Source organism: Schistocerca nitens, chromosome 2, assembly GCF_023898315.1.
Source record: "Schistocerca nitens isolate TAMUIC-IGC-003100 chromosome 2, iqSchNite1.1, whole genome shotgun sequence".
Taxonomy (NCBI): Eukaryota; Metazoa; Arthropoda; class Insecta; order Orthoptera; family Acrididae; genus Schistocerca; species Schistocerca nitens.
In genome coordinates this window covers 186,181,294-186,199,118 of record NC_064615.1, presented here as the reverse complement: position 1 = coordinate 186,199,118, position 17,825 = coordinate 186,181,294, and the positions used below count along the sequence as shown (strand labels likewise).

Genomic DNA, 17,825 nt, shown 5'->3' with positions numbered 1-17,825 from the left:
ACATGCCTTATCCAACATATTCATCACACATGGTTCTCTGCAATTTCTTTCTACTTCATGGAAGGACATAGTTTTGGCACTGCTGATGAGACAAAATAAAAATCCGAGAAGGAGCCGAACACCATAATGAAAAGCGAGTTCCAGAGGTGCTTCTAAGATTGGAAAAAGTGCTGGCACAAGTGTATTGTACCTGAGGGAGATTACTTTGAAGGGGACAAAGTTGATGATGATGATGATCAATAATTAAAGATTATTTAAGAAAAACAAATATTCCTATTAATTTTTGATCATCATAATAGTTTTACACTTTAATGCAGTATGCACGTGATTTTGAATTAGTATATAGATGGACTATTTAGTTCTGAATACAAGTTATGTAAATTGGCAGATCGTTTATCGCTAATTGAAGGAGGAAAGTTTATTAATAGTGAACTCTGTGCTGTTTCAGGCATCACACAAAACATACATACATTTTACTTATTAGGAGGAAATTCAATTATGAGTGTAAATACTTAAATAGTATGAGTATTAAACAATGGAAACTTCAGGTAGGAATATCAACAATGAAGCGAAAGACAGATTGCTATTTATCTTAAAGAAGACACATTAAGTTGCAGATACACACAATTAAAAGATACATAAAGCTTTCGGCCACAGCCTTCATCAGTAAAAGAGAGTCACGCACCATTCATACACACAAGCAAGCACACCTCATGCACATATGGCCACTAATTCCAGCAACTCAGGCCAGAATGCAACTATCACGTGGGATGCAAGCAGCAATCTGGAGGGGAAAGGGAAAGGATAGTAGTGTATGGGTGGGGGGAGAGACAAACGCTGTCTGGTGGAGTGTGCAGGGACTAGAAGGCCATCAGGTGCAGTGTCAGGAGGTTATGGGGCAGGGAGATGGGGAAAAAGGAGCAAAAAAGGAGAGGAGTGGTGAAAGACTGGCGGATGCATTGGCAGAAGGTGGCAAATAAACAGTGTGGGAGACGAGAATGGGGAGGAGATGATAGGACAGAGGGTGTGGAAAATGTTGGGTGGAGGGTGTGAGGACTGTATGTTACCATAGTATGAGTTCGGGATAATCACTAGTGTGGAGAATGCGTTATAAGGATAACATCCATCTGCACCATTCAGAAAAAGCAGGTGGTGGAGGGAAGCATCCATGTGGCACGGGTAGTGAGCAGTCATTGAAATCAAGTGTGTTACATTCAGATGCATGTTGCACCACAGGGTGGTCTACTCTGCTCTTGGCCGTAGCTTTCCATGGCCGTTTGTTCTGGTGGTCAGCTGGTTGGTAGTCATACCAATATAAAAAGGTGTGCAATCACTGTGGCAGAGCTGGTAAATGACATGGGTGCTTTCACAGGTGGATCGGCCCTGAAGGGGTAGGATTACAGGACTGGAACAGGAAGTGATGGGTGGGTGAACTGGGTAAGTTTTGCACCTCGATTTGGCATTAGGAGTGGCATATCGTATCCACAGTGTAAATCATACCCTTGCCTAGCTGACCTTTCAACTTGCCACATCCCCCAGAACTCCCTACCAACTTTCCACCAAACCCAGATCCTAAACATTCCTTTAACACTTTTGTTAGCCTTTCCACCAAAACCCTCTGCTCCATAGAAGTTTCAGTCCTACCCAAAGGCCCCACCTTTAGCCCTACACCCAAAATTAACCATGTTGGACTTGTCAAAGACCTACTCTCCTCCTCCTGATCCCTGCAATGGAAGCACTTCTTTGCCACCAATCCCTCCAACCAAAATCATCCTAATTCCAACACCGAACCCTTACTCTTCCAGTTCATACCACCATCCAATTGTGATCCCCCACTCCCTTCTAACCATCTGCTGGTAACCTTCCAGGAATTCCTTACCTCCAACTTAGCATCACCATCCCTCCCCAATTTCCTTCCTCAGAGCACCAACCTTTCAGTAGAAGAAAGAGAGCCATACACAGCCTCAAAACAAATCCTGATCTAATCATCCTACCTGCAGGCAAAGGTTCCACTACTGTTGTTGTGAATCACAGTGACTAAGTGGCAGAAGGCTCTGCCAATCACCTGACTCTTCCATCTATGAACTCTGTCAGAGTGATTCCATCACAGAAGTCTAACACAACTTCCAATCCCTGCTTGAAGCCTTAGGCCCTTCCCAGAACATCTCCCCTGAATCCATCCCCCCCCCCCCCCTCACCCCTACAATACCCAACACACCCACCTTCTACATGCTTCCCAAAATATACAAGCCCAACAATCCTGGAAACCCCATTGCAGCTGGTTAGCATGCCCCCACCGAAAGAATTCCAGCCATCAATGACCACCACCTCTAACCAATTGCCTGTAATCTAGCTCCCCATGTCAAAGACACCAACCATTTCCTTCACTGACCCTCCACCATTCCCACCCATTTACCTCCTGGATCCCTACTTGTCAATGTTGACACCACCTCCCTATACACCATCATCCCTCATGCCCATGGTCTTAGTCCGCAGCTCGTGGTCGTGTGGTAGCGTTCTCGCTTCCCGCGCCCGGGTTCGATTCCCGGTGGGGTCAGGGATTTTCTCTGCCTCGTGATGACTGGGTGTTGTGTGCTGTCCTTAGGTTAGTTAGGTTTAAGTCGTTCTAAGTTCTAGGGGACTGATGACCATAGATGTTAAGTCCCATAGTGCTCAGAGCCATTTGAACCATTTGAACCCATGGTCTTACCACTCCCGAACACTATCTTTCCCAACATCCTTCAGACTCCAAACCCACTAAATCATTCGTCATACACCTTACCAACTTTATCCTAACTTACAACTGTATCTCCTTTGAAGGGAAGTTACTTAAACAAATCTGCAGCACAGCCATGGGCACCCACATGGCACCCTCCTATACCAACCTTTCTAGGGGCCATCTAGAGGAGACCTTCGTTAGTCTGGTTCAGCTTCACAGATGAAATCTTCATGATTGGACCCAGGGCCAAGAAACTCCTACTTTCTTTCACAACTTCAACACCTTCTTCTCTCTCATTTGCTTCCTTTGGTCCTACTCAACCCAGCATGCCACCTTCCTAGATGTTGACCTCCTCCTGCCTGATGGCTCCATCTGCACCTCTGTCCATATTAAACCCACCAACAGTACCTGCATTTTAACAGCTGTCATACCTTTTGACACAAAAAAATCTCTCCTATACAGCCTGGCCACCCGGGTATGATGTATCTGCAGTGACGAACTCTCTTGCTCAGTATGCTGAGGGTCTCACCAAGGCCTTCACAGACAGGCACTGTCACCCATACCTGTTCCACAAGCAGATCTCATGCCATTTCTCCTTACATCCCCAATCCCCCCCCCCAGAACCACCCACAAAGAAGTGTCCCTTCATCGCCTGGTACCACCTCGGACTGGAACAACTGAACCCCATCCTTCGCCAGGGCTTTGATTACCTATTATCACGCCCTGAAATTAGCGACGTCCTACCCAAGATACTTCTCACCCCTCCCAATGTGGTGTTCCGTTGTCCACCCACCTCCACAACTTCCTACTCCATCGCTATGCCACTCAATGCCAACCCCTTGCCACAAGAATCATATCCCTGTGGAAAACCCAGGTGAAACACCTGCTCAATACACCCACCCAGCACTTCCTATTCCAGTCCTGTGTATCCTACCCCATCAGGGGCACGTCACCTGTGAAAGCAACCATGTTGGAATATAACACAATTGATTTCAATGACTGCTCACTACCCGAGCCATGTGGATCCTTCCCTCCACAACCAGCTTTTCTCAACGGTGCAGACGGGCATTATCCTTACAACACATTCTCCACTCCCGTGATTATTCTGGCTTCAACCTGCGGTAACATACAGTTCCCACACCCTTCACCCAACAGTTTCCACACCCTCTGTCCTATCACTCCTCCTCATTCTCGTCTCTCGCCCTGTTTATTTGCCACCCTTTGCCAACGCATCTGTCTGTCTTTTGCTGCTCCTCCCTTTTTTCACCATCTCCAAGCACCACCTCCCGACGCGTCACCTGTTGGCATTCTGGTCCCTGTACACTCTACCAGACAGTGTTGATCTCTCCCCCTGCCCGTTCACTACTATCCCTTCCCCTTCCCCGCCCCCTGCTGAGTTCTGCTTGCGTCCCACGTCATAGCTGCATTCTGGCCCGAGATGCTGGAGTTGGCGGTCATGTGTGCATGAGGTGTGCTTGCTTGTGTGCATGAATGGTGTGTGTGTGTGTGTGTTTTTTTTTTTTTTTTTTTTTTTTTTTTAATGATGAAAGCTGTGGTCGAAAACTTGGTGTGTCTTATTTGAGCCTGTCTGCAATTTAACTTGTCTTCTTTATGGTAAGAAGCAATCTTTCCCTACATTGTTAACTGGAGTATTCAATTATGAATGTATTTTACGTGAGTCATCATTCATCTACCGCCAGTTCAAATAGCAGAGTTTGTTATGAATGGATCCTTGAGTTGTGTTCAGTATGCTACATTCCATAGCATACATGTGTGTCCTGTTCAATCCATCAGGTAGAGGTAAAGACTTGAGATGTACCTATTCTCCCAACCAGGAGGTGTTTGTTGTAATTAATTTAGATGACATCACTGATCATTACTGATGCAGTGCTTCTCATGGGGCACATCACTGCAATGCCTTGACTTTTTATGGTATGTTTCATTTATTAAAAAATATTCATGTATGTCCTACTACATTTTTTATTTATTTTTTGACTGTAGGCCAGTAACCTCTAGATATTTCGTTTTCATAGATTTGAGGATGGCAATACATATTGCCGAAACTAGTACTCCAGTTATTGTGTTAACATAGCGATCTTGGCAAATAAAGTGTTTTTTTTTTTTAAAAAAAGAGAGACACAATACAAAATTATAGACCACCTTCTGCACTGAATGACATCAGTAACCGCAACCTTGCAATATTTTAACACACTGGAGCCGATGGACATACTAGATACGTTCACTATGTTTTAACCATAAAATCTGACAGATGTATGTCATATGTCCTTCACTTCTGACTTATTTATTTGTGATTTAAATGTGTGTTTTACATTTGTGAGTGGCAAGACTAATTGTTTGGCTTTTCATAAGCGTTGTGCTATTGTGTGCATCCTTCCCGTGTGTAGAGACACAAATAAATAGTGAATATGGCTAACAGACTTCACTTGTCAACCTTAGAGATTGAAGAACTCTTGAACAATGGCTCAGAACTTTATGATCTTTTGGACGACATCGGCAATTTTTCAGAAGACGATGATGACTCGCATGAGCTGGAGAGTTAAACCTGTGCTGCTGATGGTAGTGAGTATGAAGAAGCTAATGCACAAGTTTCTATTAGTCAGGTTTGTCATTCAGTTCAACAGCCTGCCCTTCATAATGAATGGCGTCATTTTGATGCACTCCCTGAATTACCTCTGTTTGAAGAAATGAGTGGAATTCAGGTTCCTGTTGATACATTATCAACAAAACTAGACTTTGTACCAATTTTTTGATCACAGCAGGTTTCTAAAAGGAAAGCCAGAGACAAATATATACGCTACTGATACTATTTCTGAACTTCGGCAGCAGAACAGAATCAAACCAAAATCTGTATGGAAGAAATGGAGAGCAGCGAGGATACATGAAGTACATCAAATTTTTGCTATCGTTTTGCATATGCGTGTTCTAAAGAAACCTAAGCTTAGGGATTATTGGTCTGAAGACCCTGTGCTTCCTTCATCATTTGCTTCTCAGCTAATGTCACAAGACAGATTTTTTGCCATATTCAGGATGCTGCATGTGAACAATAATGCGCTATGAAGACCTCAACAAGAACCAGACCATGACTCTCTGCATAAAGTAAGGCCTGTTTGGAACTTTTTCACAGAAAGGTGCAGAAAAGTCTTTTATCCATCACAAAACCTGACTGTGGGTGAAGAAATACGTCCTTTTTGAGGAAGAACTGGATTCCATGTTTATATGAAAGACAAACCAGAGAAATATGGGATAAAACTGTATTTTGTAAGTGATGCTCAAACAGGTTACATGTGCAATTCTGACATTTGTGCTGGAGGAAATGTTGAAGATTCTGTGAAATCCCTGCTGCTGAAGCTATGTTCCTCTTACTTGGGGAAAGGACTTGGGGTATACCTGGCCGGACAGATTTTATCGAAGTCCTGCAGTCCTTGAAGAACTATGGGAAAGAAATACAATGGGAGTTGGAACTGTGATGAGAAACAGGATAGGTTTGCCTAGTGACCTAACAAATGAAAAACTAAGGGAAGGAGAAATGACATTTCGTCCCAAAGGACACATTTTCTGCTTGAAATGGAAAGACAAACGTGATGTACACCTGTTGTCAACACAGTATAAGATGACTGCTTCACATGTCAGTGTAAAATACTGGAGAAGATATGTTGAGGTAGTAAAGCCAGACATTGTATTAGACTACAACTTGTCTAAAACAGGTGCTGTCTAAAACAGGTGCTGACAGAGGAGACCAGCTGATGAGTTACTATCCCTTCCAGTGAAAGACTGTAAAATGGTGGAAAAAGATTTTCTTCAATATTTATTGAGAGCAGTTGTGAATGCCAACATTATACAAAACACCAAAAAAGTGTGCATTAGCAGATTTTATCTGTAAATTTAATTGTGTTTTGTGTTAGATACTGCTGAATGGCATTACTTTGATTCATGGCGTAACTTTCATAAAAACTTCACAATTTTTAAAAAGAAGAATTACTTAGAATTACTTCGTGTCGAATTTTGTTTTCTGCACTGGCAGCACTCAAAGTAACTCTTTGTCAGTGACCAAGAACTCCATGTACAAATGGATCGATATGGGAGATTTTCATAAAAAACCTATCACATTTTAACTATTTGAAAGGCTTAAATAACTTCAGGGTAACAGACTGGATATGAAAGGTGCTAGAAATATGGTAGTTTATGTTGGTATGTGTTTAATTAGCTTGAGAAAGAGGTCTTGTTTTGTATTTCAACCTCAAATATTTCTTTCACTGTAAGGTTTTTTTTTTATTTTTATTCTTCAGAGGGTGTCACTGAACACAGGCAAGGGGTTTCTTTGGTCACTGATCAATCTCACCCTCAGACCTAGCAATTTTGCTGTTTTAATGTAAACTACCAATACATTTGCAATGATGGCTAGCCTTTTTTGTTTCAGTGCTATAGAAACAAGCTGACTGGAGAAGACTGGTCATACTACTGAAGCATCACAAAAACAAGTGTTCTAAACAGGTTGTTACTAACATCAAACAAGCTCAAGCCGCAGTATCCCCTGATAGTTTCAAGAAATATTTCAACAACCTCGAAAAAAACTTTAGAATATGTGCCGGACTCTTATTTTCACTTACAATGAGTCTAACTTGAGTGATGATCCAGGGATATATCGTAGAGGTGACAAATACCTGGAAAAGCCAATGAATTTTTCTAAAAGCATCACATCAATTATGATTTGTGGGTCTGATGACGGTGTGCTTTTACCATCATACACAATCAGCATTGTTCCTAAACAGGATCACCATTTAACTGTACAGTCAGAGGTTGGATTGATACTTGAACATTCAGAGATTTGCTTGGAAGTAGTTTTTTGCCGCATTCAAAAAGATCGTCTAGATGTAAAGTTCTTATTGGAGATAATCTTTCTTCTCATTTAGATGAAGATGTCATAACTTTGTGGTGAAAATGATGTTGATTTTGTATGTTTAGTGCCACATTCAACACACTTATGCCAATCTCTGGAGGTGGCATTCTCCCGCTCAATAAAAACAGCCCGACACCAAGTGCTGACAAATTGGAAGATGAAGAATGCTAAATTGTCAACTATTCCGAAGAATACATTTCCAGATTTTCTGATTTCCAGATTCTCAATAAAATGAATCAAGCACAACAAAAACCAAATTTTTCTCACAAAGGCATAACTTCCAGGGTTAAACGGAATATTGTGAGTAGATTTTGTGAAAGTGGTATTTGTCCTTTTCACAATCAAAAAGTTCTTAATCGCCTTACAAGATAACATATTAAAGAACAGGGAACTGAAAAATACTTCAACAGATTTCTTGAAAGACTCAAGATATGGAAGCACTTCAAACTGACCAGCAAGAAAGAAGAGAGGTTTGGAGGTGGCTCCTGGAAAGAATATTGTATTGCGAGAGGAAACATTCCAATCTCAAAATCAGCACAGTAATAAAAAGAGAGACTAACAGAACGCCACCGCAGATTCTGGTCATCAAGAAATAGAAACGCAAGCACTGGTTGAGCCAGTTTCATCTCAAGCGAGAGCTACAGGTGTATAAGTGAGGAAATCCAGATAGACAACTGAATGAAAATGATCCTGAGAAAGATGTGGTGAAATATGAAGATGAGTAGACAGAATGCACTTCAGAAACATTTTTATTGGTGGTGGTGATTAGTTTGTGTTGCTCTAAACTGCACGGTCATCAGTTCCTATATAAAGTCCCAATTTTTACACAGTCTTTTTCTTTATTTTTAAGCAGTCCAATTTAGCCACTATCACAAATGATAATGATGACAACACGAACACCCAGTCCCCGGGCAGAGAAAATCCACAACCCGGCCGAGAATTGAACCTGGGACACCATGATACAGAGGCAGCAATTCTAACCACTAGACCACGAGTTGCAGACATTTTTGTTGGTGAAATTCTTTTCGAGGCATGGCAAATATATCTGAAAATATGTTTGCCAAATTACTGAAACAGAATTCTTACTTGTAGAGAGTTTCAAGTCGGCTGAAAATAAAACGAAATTTAAAAGAACCCAGGATATTTCAGAAACAGTTCATGACAATGCAATATCTTTTTTAACAAAACTTATAGAGGAGGGTGAATTTGTTATTTTTCCATTTGAAATTAATATTCATGAGTTATAGATCTAAGAAGATGACTGATATCAGTTTCTAATTATGTTTTACAATTAATATTTCTGATCAAGGAAACTGTGATTGATGTTTTGATTTGTGTTTAATCATTCTAGAATTCCTAACAGTTTGTAAAACACTATAATATTACTTATTACTTTATTATATAAGGCTGATTTTTTCAAAAGTATTTTTTATTGCCCTGACGAATGACACCCTCAAACTTTTAAAAGTTTAATAGCTTTTTTGCACTTAAGCAATTTTTTCCATTCTTTAGGAAAAATGTTGCTCAAAGGGACTGCTTTCAATTTCATTGAAAAAATTGGGGGAATTAAAGTAACTCACTGTACAGTTTAACATTGATCACTCACATTTGCATTTTTCTTCAACATATTGCTCATTTAAAAAATCAAATTCATTGTATCAATTGTATAGTAAAAAACAATACCCTATTTTTTTCCATTTTCAGTACATTTCAATTTTCGAAAATACAGCAATTTAAATTTCCAAACTGATCAATGGCACCTCATTCCATGGTACAGAGAAGGAATACAGAAATTTATTGGTTGGTACCATGAAACGGTAAGCAATGAAAGAAGATCACAGGTTTAACTTTAGAAATTCATTGTAACAAAGTCTTCCTTTGTGTCTGAGCATCTTTTTGTCTTAGAAAAACAAATTTCCCATATTGTCTGAACAAGCATAAGCCAGTACACAAATGAACACCTTCACGATCAGTTCTGCAGTAGGTAAGTAAATCAAAACACAAATAATTCGTTAATATTCTTTGTATTACCAATAAATTTATTGTACCTTGCTTACCAGTAACGAATTTATGAACTTCTGATACTTCAGATCAGATCATAATGGAGTATGTAATGTTGAAAAGGTGTCCTCAAGTTATTCACAAATAATGTGAATACATCGTAAGCCACCTATTTTTCCAAACTTTATGTCTATGAAAGTGATGAATATAGCCACATTGTCAACATAGAGTACAGTTCAGTGTATTACCACTTATATTTCAACTTAATTAAGAAGTGCCTTAAATTTCTTTCATATTATCTGGTCAGCAAAGACAACATTCTAGCAACACATACATTCCATCACCATTGCACAGAGAAATGATCCGATGAAAGTAAGGACATTTACAGGAGTAATGCAAGGCAATCAGATTGCAATAAGAGTGTGACATAATGCATGTGGCAATGAATAATTACTTTCCCTTGAACTTCTTCAATATTCATGCCACCAACAAAAGGTTGAACTGCACTTTACAGTGATATTACTCTGTACTACAAAAATTTATAATAGCCAAGTTTACGAGAACTATGTGTACTTACTGCATGACAAAGAATTTTCCTCTTACTGCTGTCTTGAAATTATCTAGGCTCTGTCAGTAAGAGAATACTGAAAATCATGCACATTTGCCCCTTCCTCATTGTGTTTCTTGATCAACAGTTTGGTTGTAATGTCTTTCTGTTCTGATGCAGTGGGCTTCGCATTTGGCACAGATGTTCTCTTACACAATTTTTCATACATACAAATTGTATTTGAGGTTTAAACTACATTTTTGTTGGCAGCAAAGCCATAGAGCATGGCTTGTTAGTAACAGGGGTAGTACTGCTGTTTATTACGGCATGGGTTACGTGCATGTCGTTCACTTCTCCGCCTACCTTTGAGAAATGTGCAGATATATGCAAGATGGCAATGGTGTATGAAACAACATCACTGGGGACAGGAATAGCATCAGGTAGTGTTTTTGGACGAATCCAGGTTCTGTTTATTTGAAAATGGTGGCCACATTTTGGTTTGCTGCAGACGGAGAGTGACATCACAGTCACTGCATTCTTACAATACGTACAGTGTGGGGCGCTGCTATTGGATACAACCGCAAATCACACTTTGTGTGTATCCAGGGCACGGTGACCAATGTAACCTATGTGAATGACACCCTGCAAACCTTAGCCACACCTTTTCCGCACATCAACCCAAACACCACTTTTCAGCAAGACAATGCATGACTACGTGCTGCATGAACACATGCCTTCTTGGTGTCACATGATGTCAGCCTTTTACCCTGTCCGCCAGATCACCAGACTCGTCGCCAAAAGAAAAGGTGAGAGATGTGGTGAAATGACGGGTGCAGCACTTTGACCCAATGCCAACCACCAAAGATGAACTTTGGAACCAACTGCATGGACGGTTATACCACAGGACGCCACTTGCAGCTTATATGTGTTGATGCCATCATGCATGGAACAAGCAATCAGGGCCCATGGTGGACCCTGTGCCTACTAGGCAACAGGACACATGCTGAAACAAAGGTGACTGAAAAATGTACATGTCTTGTGAATAAGAACATCGAGTGTACATTTGTCCTGTGGTGCTTATATTGCAGGGCACAGAAAGTCACAGTGAATGGGTTGAACAGCATGACTGTGTTAACTCTTAAGAAATGACACAGCAACCATTGTTTTGGGTTTTGGAATAGTTTATTAAACTCTACCATTTACCCATTTTGGATAGTTTTGCAACCACTTTCTGAAGCTGCACATTCCTTATGCCATCCTACCACATTTTGGATGTGCTGAAACATCGGTTTCTATCCGCCACTATTAGTTGCTGCTTCTTCACCCCCACTGAAACTGCAGCCCTAGATCTCATCCTTTACTTTAGGAAATCATGGTAGGTTAGCACTCCAAAATGAGTGGTTAGTGAGAGTGACAGGATACAAAATGCAGAGTATCTAAGATATCATCATCATATATTCAGTTCTCTGAATGAAGACATGGAGCAGAAGCACTGTACAATATGCCATAGACAAGTATGTGCTGAGCAAGGTCGTAGGGGATGGAACAGACCCACCCTGGTTCAACAGCCATGTTACAAAAAAATGGCTCTGAGCACTATGGGACTTAACAGCTATGGTCATCAGTCCCCTAGAACTTAGAACTACTTAAACCTAACTAACCTAAGGACAGCACACAACACCCAGCCATCACGAGGCAGAGAAAATCCCTGACCCCGCCGGGAATCGAACCCGGGAACCCGGGCGTGGGAAGCGAGAACGCTACCGCACGACCACGAGATGCGGGCAGCCATGTTACAAAGTTATTGCGAGAGAAAAGACAGATTCATGTCTGATTATGTGAAGTCAAAGCCTGACGGACAAACAGATGTTGAATAACGCCAAAATGAGTGTGAGGATAGCAGTACAAGAAGCACTCAGTGAATTTCAAAGTAAAATTTTGCCTAAAGAAGTGACTATAAATCCTAAGAAGGTTTGGTCTAACATAAAGTCAGTAAAAGGGTCAAAATCACCTATTTCGTTGATCAGTGGCCATACTGGAACTGAAATGGAAACTAACAGGGTGTAGGCTGAAAAAGTGAATTTGATCTTTTTCTGATGTTTCACCACGGAAGACCATCAGTTTCTCCTTTCAATCAATGCACAAATACTGAAATTGCACATACAGAGATTAGTGATCCCAGAATACAAAATCAACTAGAAATGCTTGACAGTGGAAAGACAACTAGACCTGCTGAAATACCTGTGACGTTCTATATTGTTTATGTGAAAGAACTTGCTCCCCTTCTAGCAGTAGTTCATCGTAGATCACTGGAGCAACCAAAGGTGCCTAGCAATTGGAGAAAAAGAGCAGATCATGCCCATTATCTATACACACTGTTGGACAGATGTGCATAAGTATGGGCTTCTATCGCTGACGTCAATCTCTCATAAGATTATGGAAGACGTTTTACGCTCATGCATTACAACGTTTTTGAACAAAAAATGTCTGTAAAAATCAACATCGATTCTGCAAACAGAGATATTGTGAGACTCAGGTCTGTTTGTCCATTACATCCACTGCCTCAGAGACAATGACACCCAGGTTGATGGCATGTTCCTTGACTTCCAAAAGGCATTCAATACAGTTCCACAGTCCTTTAATGAACAAAATACTAGTTTACCAAGTATCAGACCAAATTCGAGATTGGTTACAGGACGTCTTTTGAAATTGGACTCAACATGTCATTCTTAATTTAATAAGAGAGACAAATGTAAAGATAATTTTGGGAGTACCACAAGAGTGTGTTGTACAGCCACTACTATTAACAATTTACATTAACAATCTAGTGGACAATGACTGACACCCCACGAGGCAATTCACGGATGATGCTGTTCTGTATAAGAAAGTTGTAATGCTAGGAGACTGCAGTAAAGTACAGTAAAAACTGCAAAGGATCGACAATCGGTGCAGGGACTTGTACTAGACAATATAGGTACATAAATGTAACTTATGCCTGATTTTGGGTAGGTGTTCGAGAGTTAAGAGTAGATGGGCACATCCAACAGATGGTCTGCACTACACCTACGTCATGTAATCCATGGAAGGGATGACCTGAGCCATTTTATTTATGTAGAGAGATGAGGAGAGAGACACTCACATTGAGGAGATGAAAAAAGTATTCACACAGTATTTGCCCATAGTGTAAAGTATTAGCAGAGCTCTTATAGAAGTGTAAAGCTGTACAGTTATGGGTGGGCATGTTGTTTAACTGTTCTTCAAACCAGCTGAAGTATAATAGACTTACCTGGGCACTTTTCACATTTCCTTACAGGCTGACTTAGCACAAATCTGAGATTTGAAATTGTAAAGAGTGTCGTAATTTAAAGATGAAACTATTTTTTCTTTAATCTCAGTAAATTTGAGAAGCTTGTGTTCTCAAGATTAATGACGTAAAGGCATAGAAAAAATTGTTACATCTGAGCATCCAGGAGAATGGCCATATTGTACTGCACAGCAAGTAATTAACTTCAAGAACGGCAACTGGAAATAACTTACAAGGTAAACTGACATACAGGTATTCTCGGCGACAGATTGTGTTTGAAGTACATAACACAAGCTAACATCACAAAAAACATCATTTGGCTTAGTCTTGCAACACAACTGCCTGGTTGTTAGACCTCAAGCTGTACTCTTTGGATGTTTCTCCAGAAAAACTTCTCCATTCTCCAAAGTCAGCTCTTGCACCTTTTCCCCCACCATGCTGTTAAATACAATGTACAACAACTTTTCTCTAAACATGTTCTTATTTATTTTTAACTATCCATAACTTACGGCATATCCGATTTTGTGTATCTACCTAGCGTATTTTCTTCCCGATATGCCATCGAACTTTTGTGCCATATATTTCTACATAATATTGTATAATTATAAAATACATATCACTGTAATTATATTACATGGTTCAGTCACATTAATGTGACCACCTGTCAAAAGCCTGAATAACCACCTCTTGCAGCGCAGACATACAGGAAGATGCTCACTGAGGTTCTGTAAGGTAATGACAAGAATATGGAGACCTGCCAATTCCAATGCTGTGGTCTGCTGTGCTAGGTTTCACGGCTAAGGGTCCATAGTGAGAACAGCCTGATTGAGGTAGTATCAAGATTCTTGATTGGGTTCAAATCCTGAGTGATTTGGCAGTCATGGGAGTATGGTAAACTCTTCCTGTTGCCCTTCGAAGCATGCACGTACGTTGCAAACTGAGATATGTTGCACTGTAGGGCTGGTAGATGCCATCATGTTGAGGAAAAACAAACTGCACCCCTTTTCCTTCAGCCCTCTTCCTTACCCTTAAATTCTTCTGTCACAAGAAGGAGCCACTGGCTTTGAAAGTTAAACCTTGTGTTTGTGTTCTTCTGCCACCACTTGGTGAGTAGATTTTTGTCTATCCATTTACATTGTATTATCAAAAACTGCAATTAGAGGTGGACATTGTCCCCAAGGATAGATGCATACTTCTGTTGACCTATTGTGTCTTCCAGAATGATGAGATCACCCAGGGAATGCTACAAAAACATTACCCAGACCATAATGCACCATCCTCCAGCCTGGACCCTTCTGTCAATTGTTTCAGTGCCATACACGCCAAAGGCCATCTGTCCTAAGGATTATAAAACATGATTCACTTCAAAAGGGCCACCCGTTGCCACTCGGTGCACATCCAGTTGCGATACTGCCATACAAAGTCTAGCCTGCATCACCAATAAACAGCAGTCGGCATGGGCGTGAAAACTAGGCCCCTGCTGCAGAGGCTCATACGCAGCAACGTTCACAGAACAGTCATTGAAGAGACATCACTGGCAGCCCCTTGGTTCATCTGGATGGTCAACTGCCCAACAGTTGCATGTCTATTCGTCCACACACATATCCGCAGCCATCGTTCACCTGTGTCATCTATGGCCCTTGGTGCACCACAGTTGCCTTGGCACTGGTTTAGGATAGCACCATTTGCCATCCACAGCATTTTTAACCACGGTGGCATGTGAACAGTTTACAAACTTTGCCACTTGAAACACTTCCACCCTTGGCCTATAAGCCAATGATCATGCCCTTTTGGACGACAGTTAATCACTCCGTTTCTGCATTATAACAATTACTGCACTATTTTCCACATCCTCCCGACACACTTCATATACCCTCTCCACTAGCGCCCTCCACTTGCCATATGCGAGTGGTTATTTTACATTATGTCTAACACATGCGGTGGTCACATTAACGTGACCATACACTGTAATAACTGGAGCCAAATTTATCAACTGCTGACGACTCACTGTGAAAGTTCCTACATTCAAACAGTAGCAGCAACCACACATCCACTGAAAACAGGCGAATTAATGAGAACAAAGGTAGTACAAGCTGATAAGTTTCACACACACTTCTACACACTCAATTTTAGAACCAGACAGATACAATAATCAGTTGATAATTCACTTCACCAATCTACTTTTGACAGGTCGGCAGCTGATTTACATACTAGCATCTCATGTGCATGTGCCACAAGGTGTTATTTTCTCAAGAAAGTCATCATGCAAAACATAAATGAATACAAACTTTTTCTTTATTGTATATTTTCTTCACTTCTTTTGAAAAAAATTTGGCTTTGAAAGTGGAAACCTATCTTATCGGATAATGAGAATGGGCATTATCTGTTTGCTTATTGCTTATAGTAGTTTATGGTATAGTTAACAGAGAGAAAGAAAGGTAATAGGAAATAACATGTTTACAAATATTAATTTCTACCTCTGTCTTTTTCCCTTCTATGATCTGAATGTCTGCTTGCGCTTCTCCCATGGTCACGGTTAGATCCATCAATGGAGTGACTATGATGAGAGGAGTGACTGAAACAAAAGTTAACATTTCATTGTCATGTGTGTATGATACATTCTTCTATGCATTGGGTATTTTAACATTCTACTGGAAGAAGATATTAAGGAAAGCACATACTCTGTGGTTTCAACAGAGCTAGGGAAACAATCAGGACTTAATTGTAGAAACTACTCAAACTGACATCAACTGTGTCACAATCGTACTTTCTCAAGATATTTATTTTGTTCTACAGAAATACACTCCTGGAAATTGAAATAAGAACACTGTGAATTCATTGTCCCAGGAAGGGGAAACTTTATTGACACATTCCTGGGGTCAGATACATCACATGATCACACTGACAGAACCACAGGCACATAGACACAGGCAACAGAGCATGCACAATGTCAGCACTAGTAGAGTGTATATCCACCTTTCGCAGCAATGCAGGCTGCTATTCTCCCATGGAGACGATCGTAGAGACGCTGGATGTAGTCCTGTGGAACGGCTTGCCATGCGATTTCCACCTGGCGCCTCAGTTGGACCAGCGTTCGTGCTGGACGTGCAGACCGCGTGAGACGACGCTTCATCCAGTCCCAAACATGCTCAATGGGGGACAGATCCGGAGATCTTGCTGGCCAGGGTAGTTGACTTACACCTTCTAGAGCACGTTGGGTGGCACGGGATACATGCAGACGTGCATTGTCCTGTTGGAACAGCAAGTTCCCTTGCCGGTCTAGGAATGGTAGAACGATGGGTTCGATGACGGTTTGGATGTACCGTGCACTATTCAGTGTCCCCTCGACGATCACCAGTGGTGTACGGCCAGTGTAGGAGATCGCTCCCCACACCATGATGCCGGGTGTTGGCCCTGTGTGCCTCGGTCGTATGCAGTCCTGATTGTGGCGCTCACCTGCACGGCGCCAAACACGCATACGACCATCATTGGCACCAAGGCAGAAGCGACTCTCATCGCTGAAGACGACACGTCTCCATTTGTCCCTCCATTCACGCCTGTCGCGACACCACTGGAGGCGGGCTGCACGATGTTGGGGCGTGAGCGGAAGACTGCCTAACGGTGTGCGGGACCGTAGCCCAGCTTCATGGAGACGGTTGCGAATGGTCCTCGCCGATACCCCAGGAGCAACAGTGTCCCTAATTTGCTGGGAAGTGGCGGTGCGGTCCCCTACGGCACTGCGTAGGATCCTACGGTCTTGGCGTGCATCCGTGCATCGCTGCGGTCCGGTCCCAGGTCAATGGGCACGTGCACCTTCCGCCGACCACTGGCGACAACATCGATGTACTGTGGAGACCTCACGCCCCACGTGTTGAGCAATTCGGCGGTACGTCCACCCGGCCTCCCGCATGCCCACTATACGCCCTCGCTCAAAGTCCGTCAACTGCACATACGGTTCACGTCCACGCTGTCGCGGCATGCTACCAGTGTTAAAGACTGCGATGGAGCTCCGTATGCCACGGCAAACTGGCTGACACTGACGGCGGCGGTGCACAAATGCTGCGCAGCTAGCGCCATTCGACGGCCGACACCGCGGTTCCTGGTGTGTCCGCTGTGCCGTGCGTGTGATCATTGCTTGTACAGCCCTCTCGCAGTGTCCGGAGCAAGTATGGTGGGTCTGACACACCGGTGTCAATGTGTTCTTTTTTCCATTTCCAGGAGTGTATAAATCCACTGATAACGTGACAAGCAATGCAGTGGTACAAAATCATTTATTTGTCTACACTTTTATTATAAATCTAATATATGGTACACATGCCACTATAAATTTTAAACA

General features: G+C 41.8%; 1 protein-coding gene across 1 annotated transcript in view; it reads right to left on the bottom strand.

Annotated features, from left to right (window-relative positions):
- The window catches only part of LOC126235866 (luc7-like protein 3), a 150,831-nt gene that overhangs the window by 53,997 nt on the left and 79,009 nt on the right, over positions 1-17,825 (bottom strand). Inside the window, exon 7 of the mRNA XM_049944768.1 lies at positions 15,967-16,064. Within this exon, the coding sequence (XP_049800725.1) occupies positions 15,967-16,064 (98 nt within the window). The remainder of the gene's footprint in view (positions 1-15,966; positions 16,065-17,825) is intronic.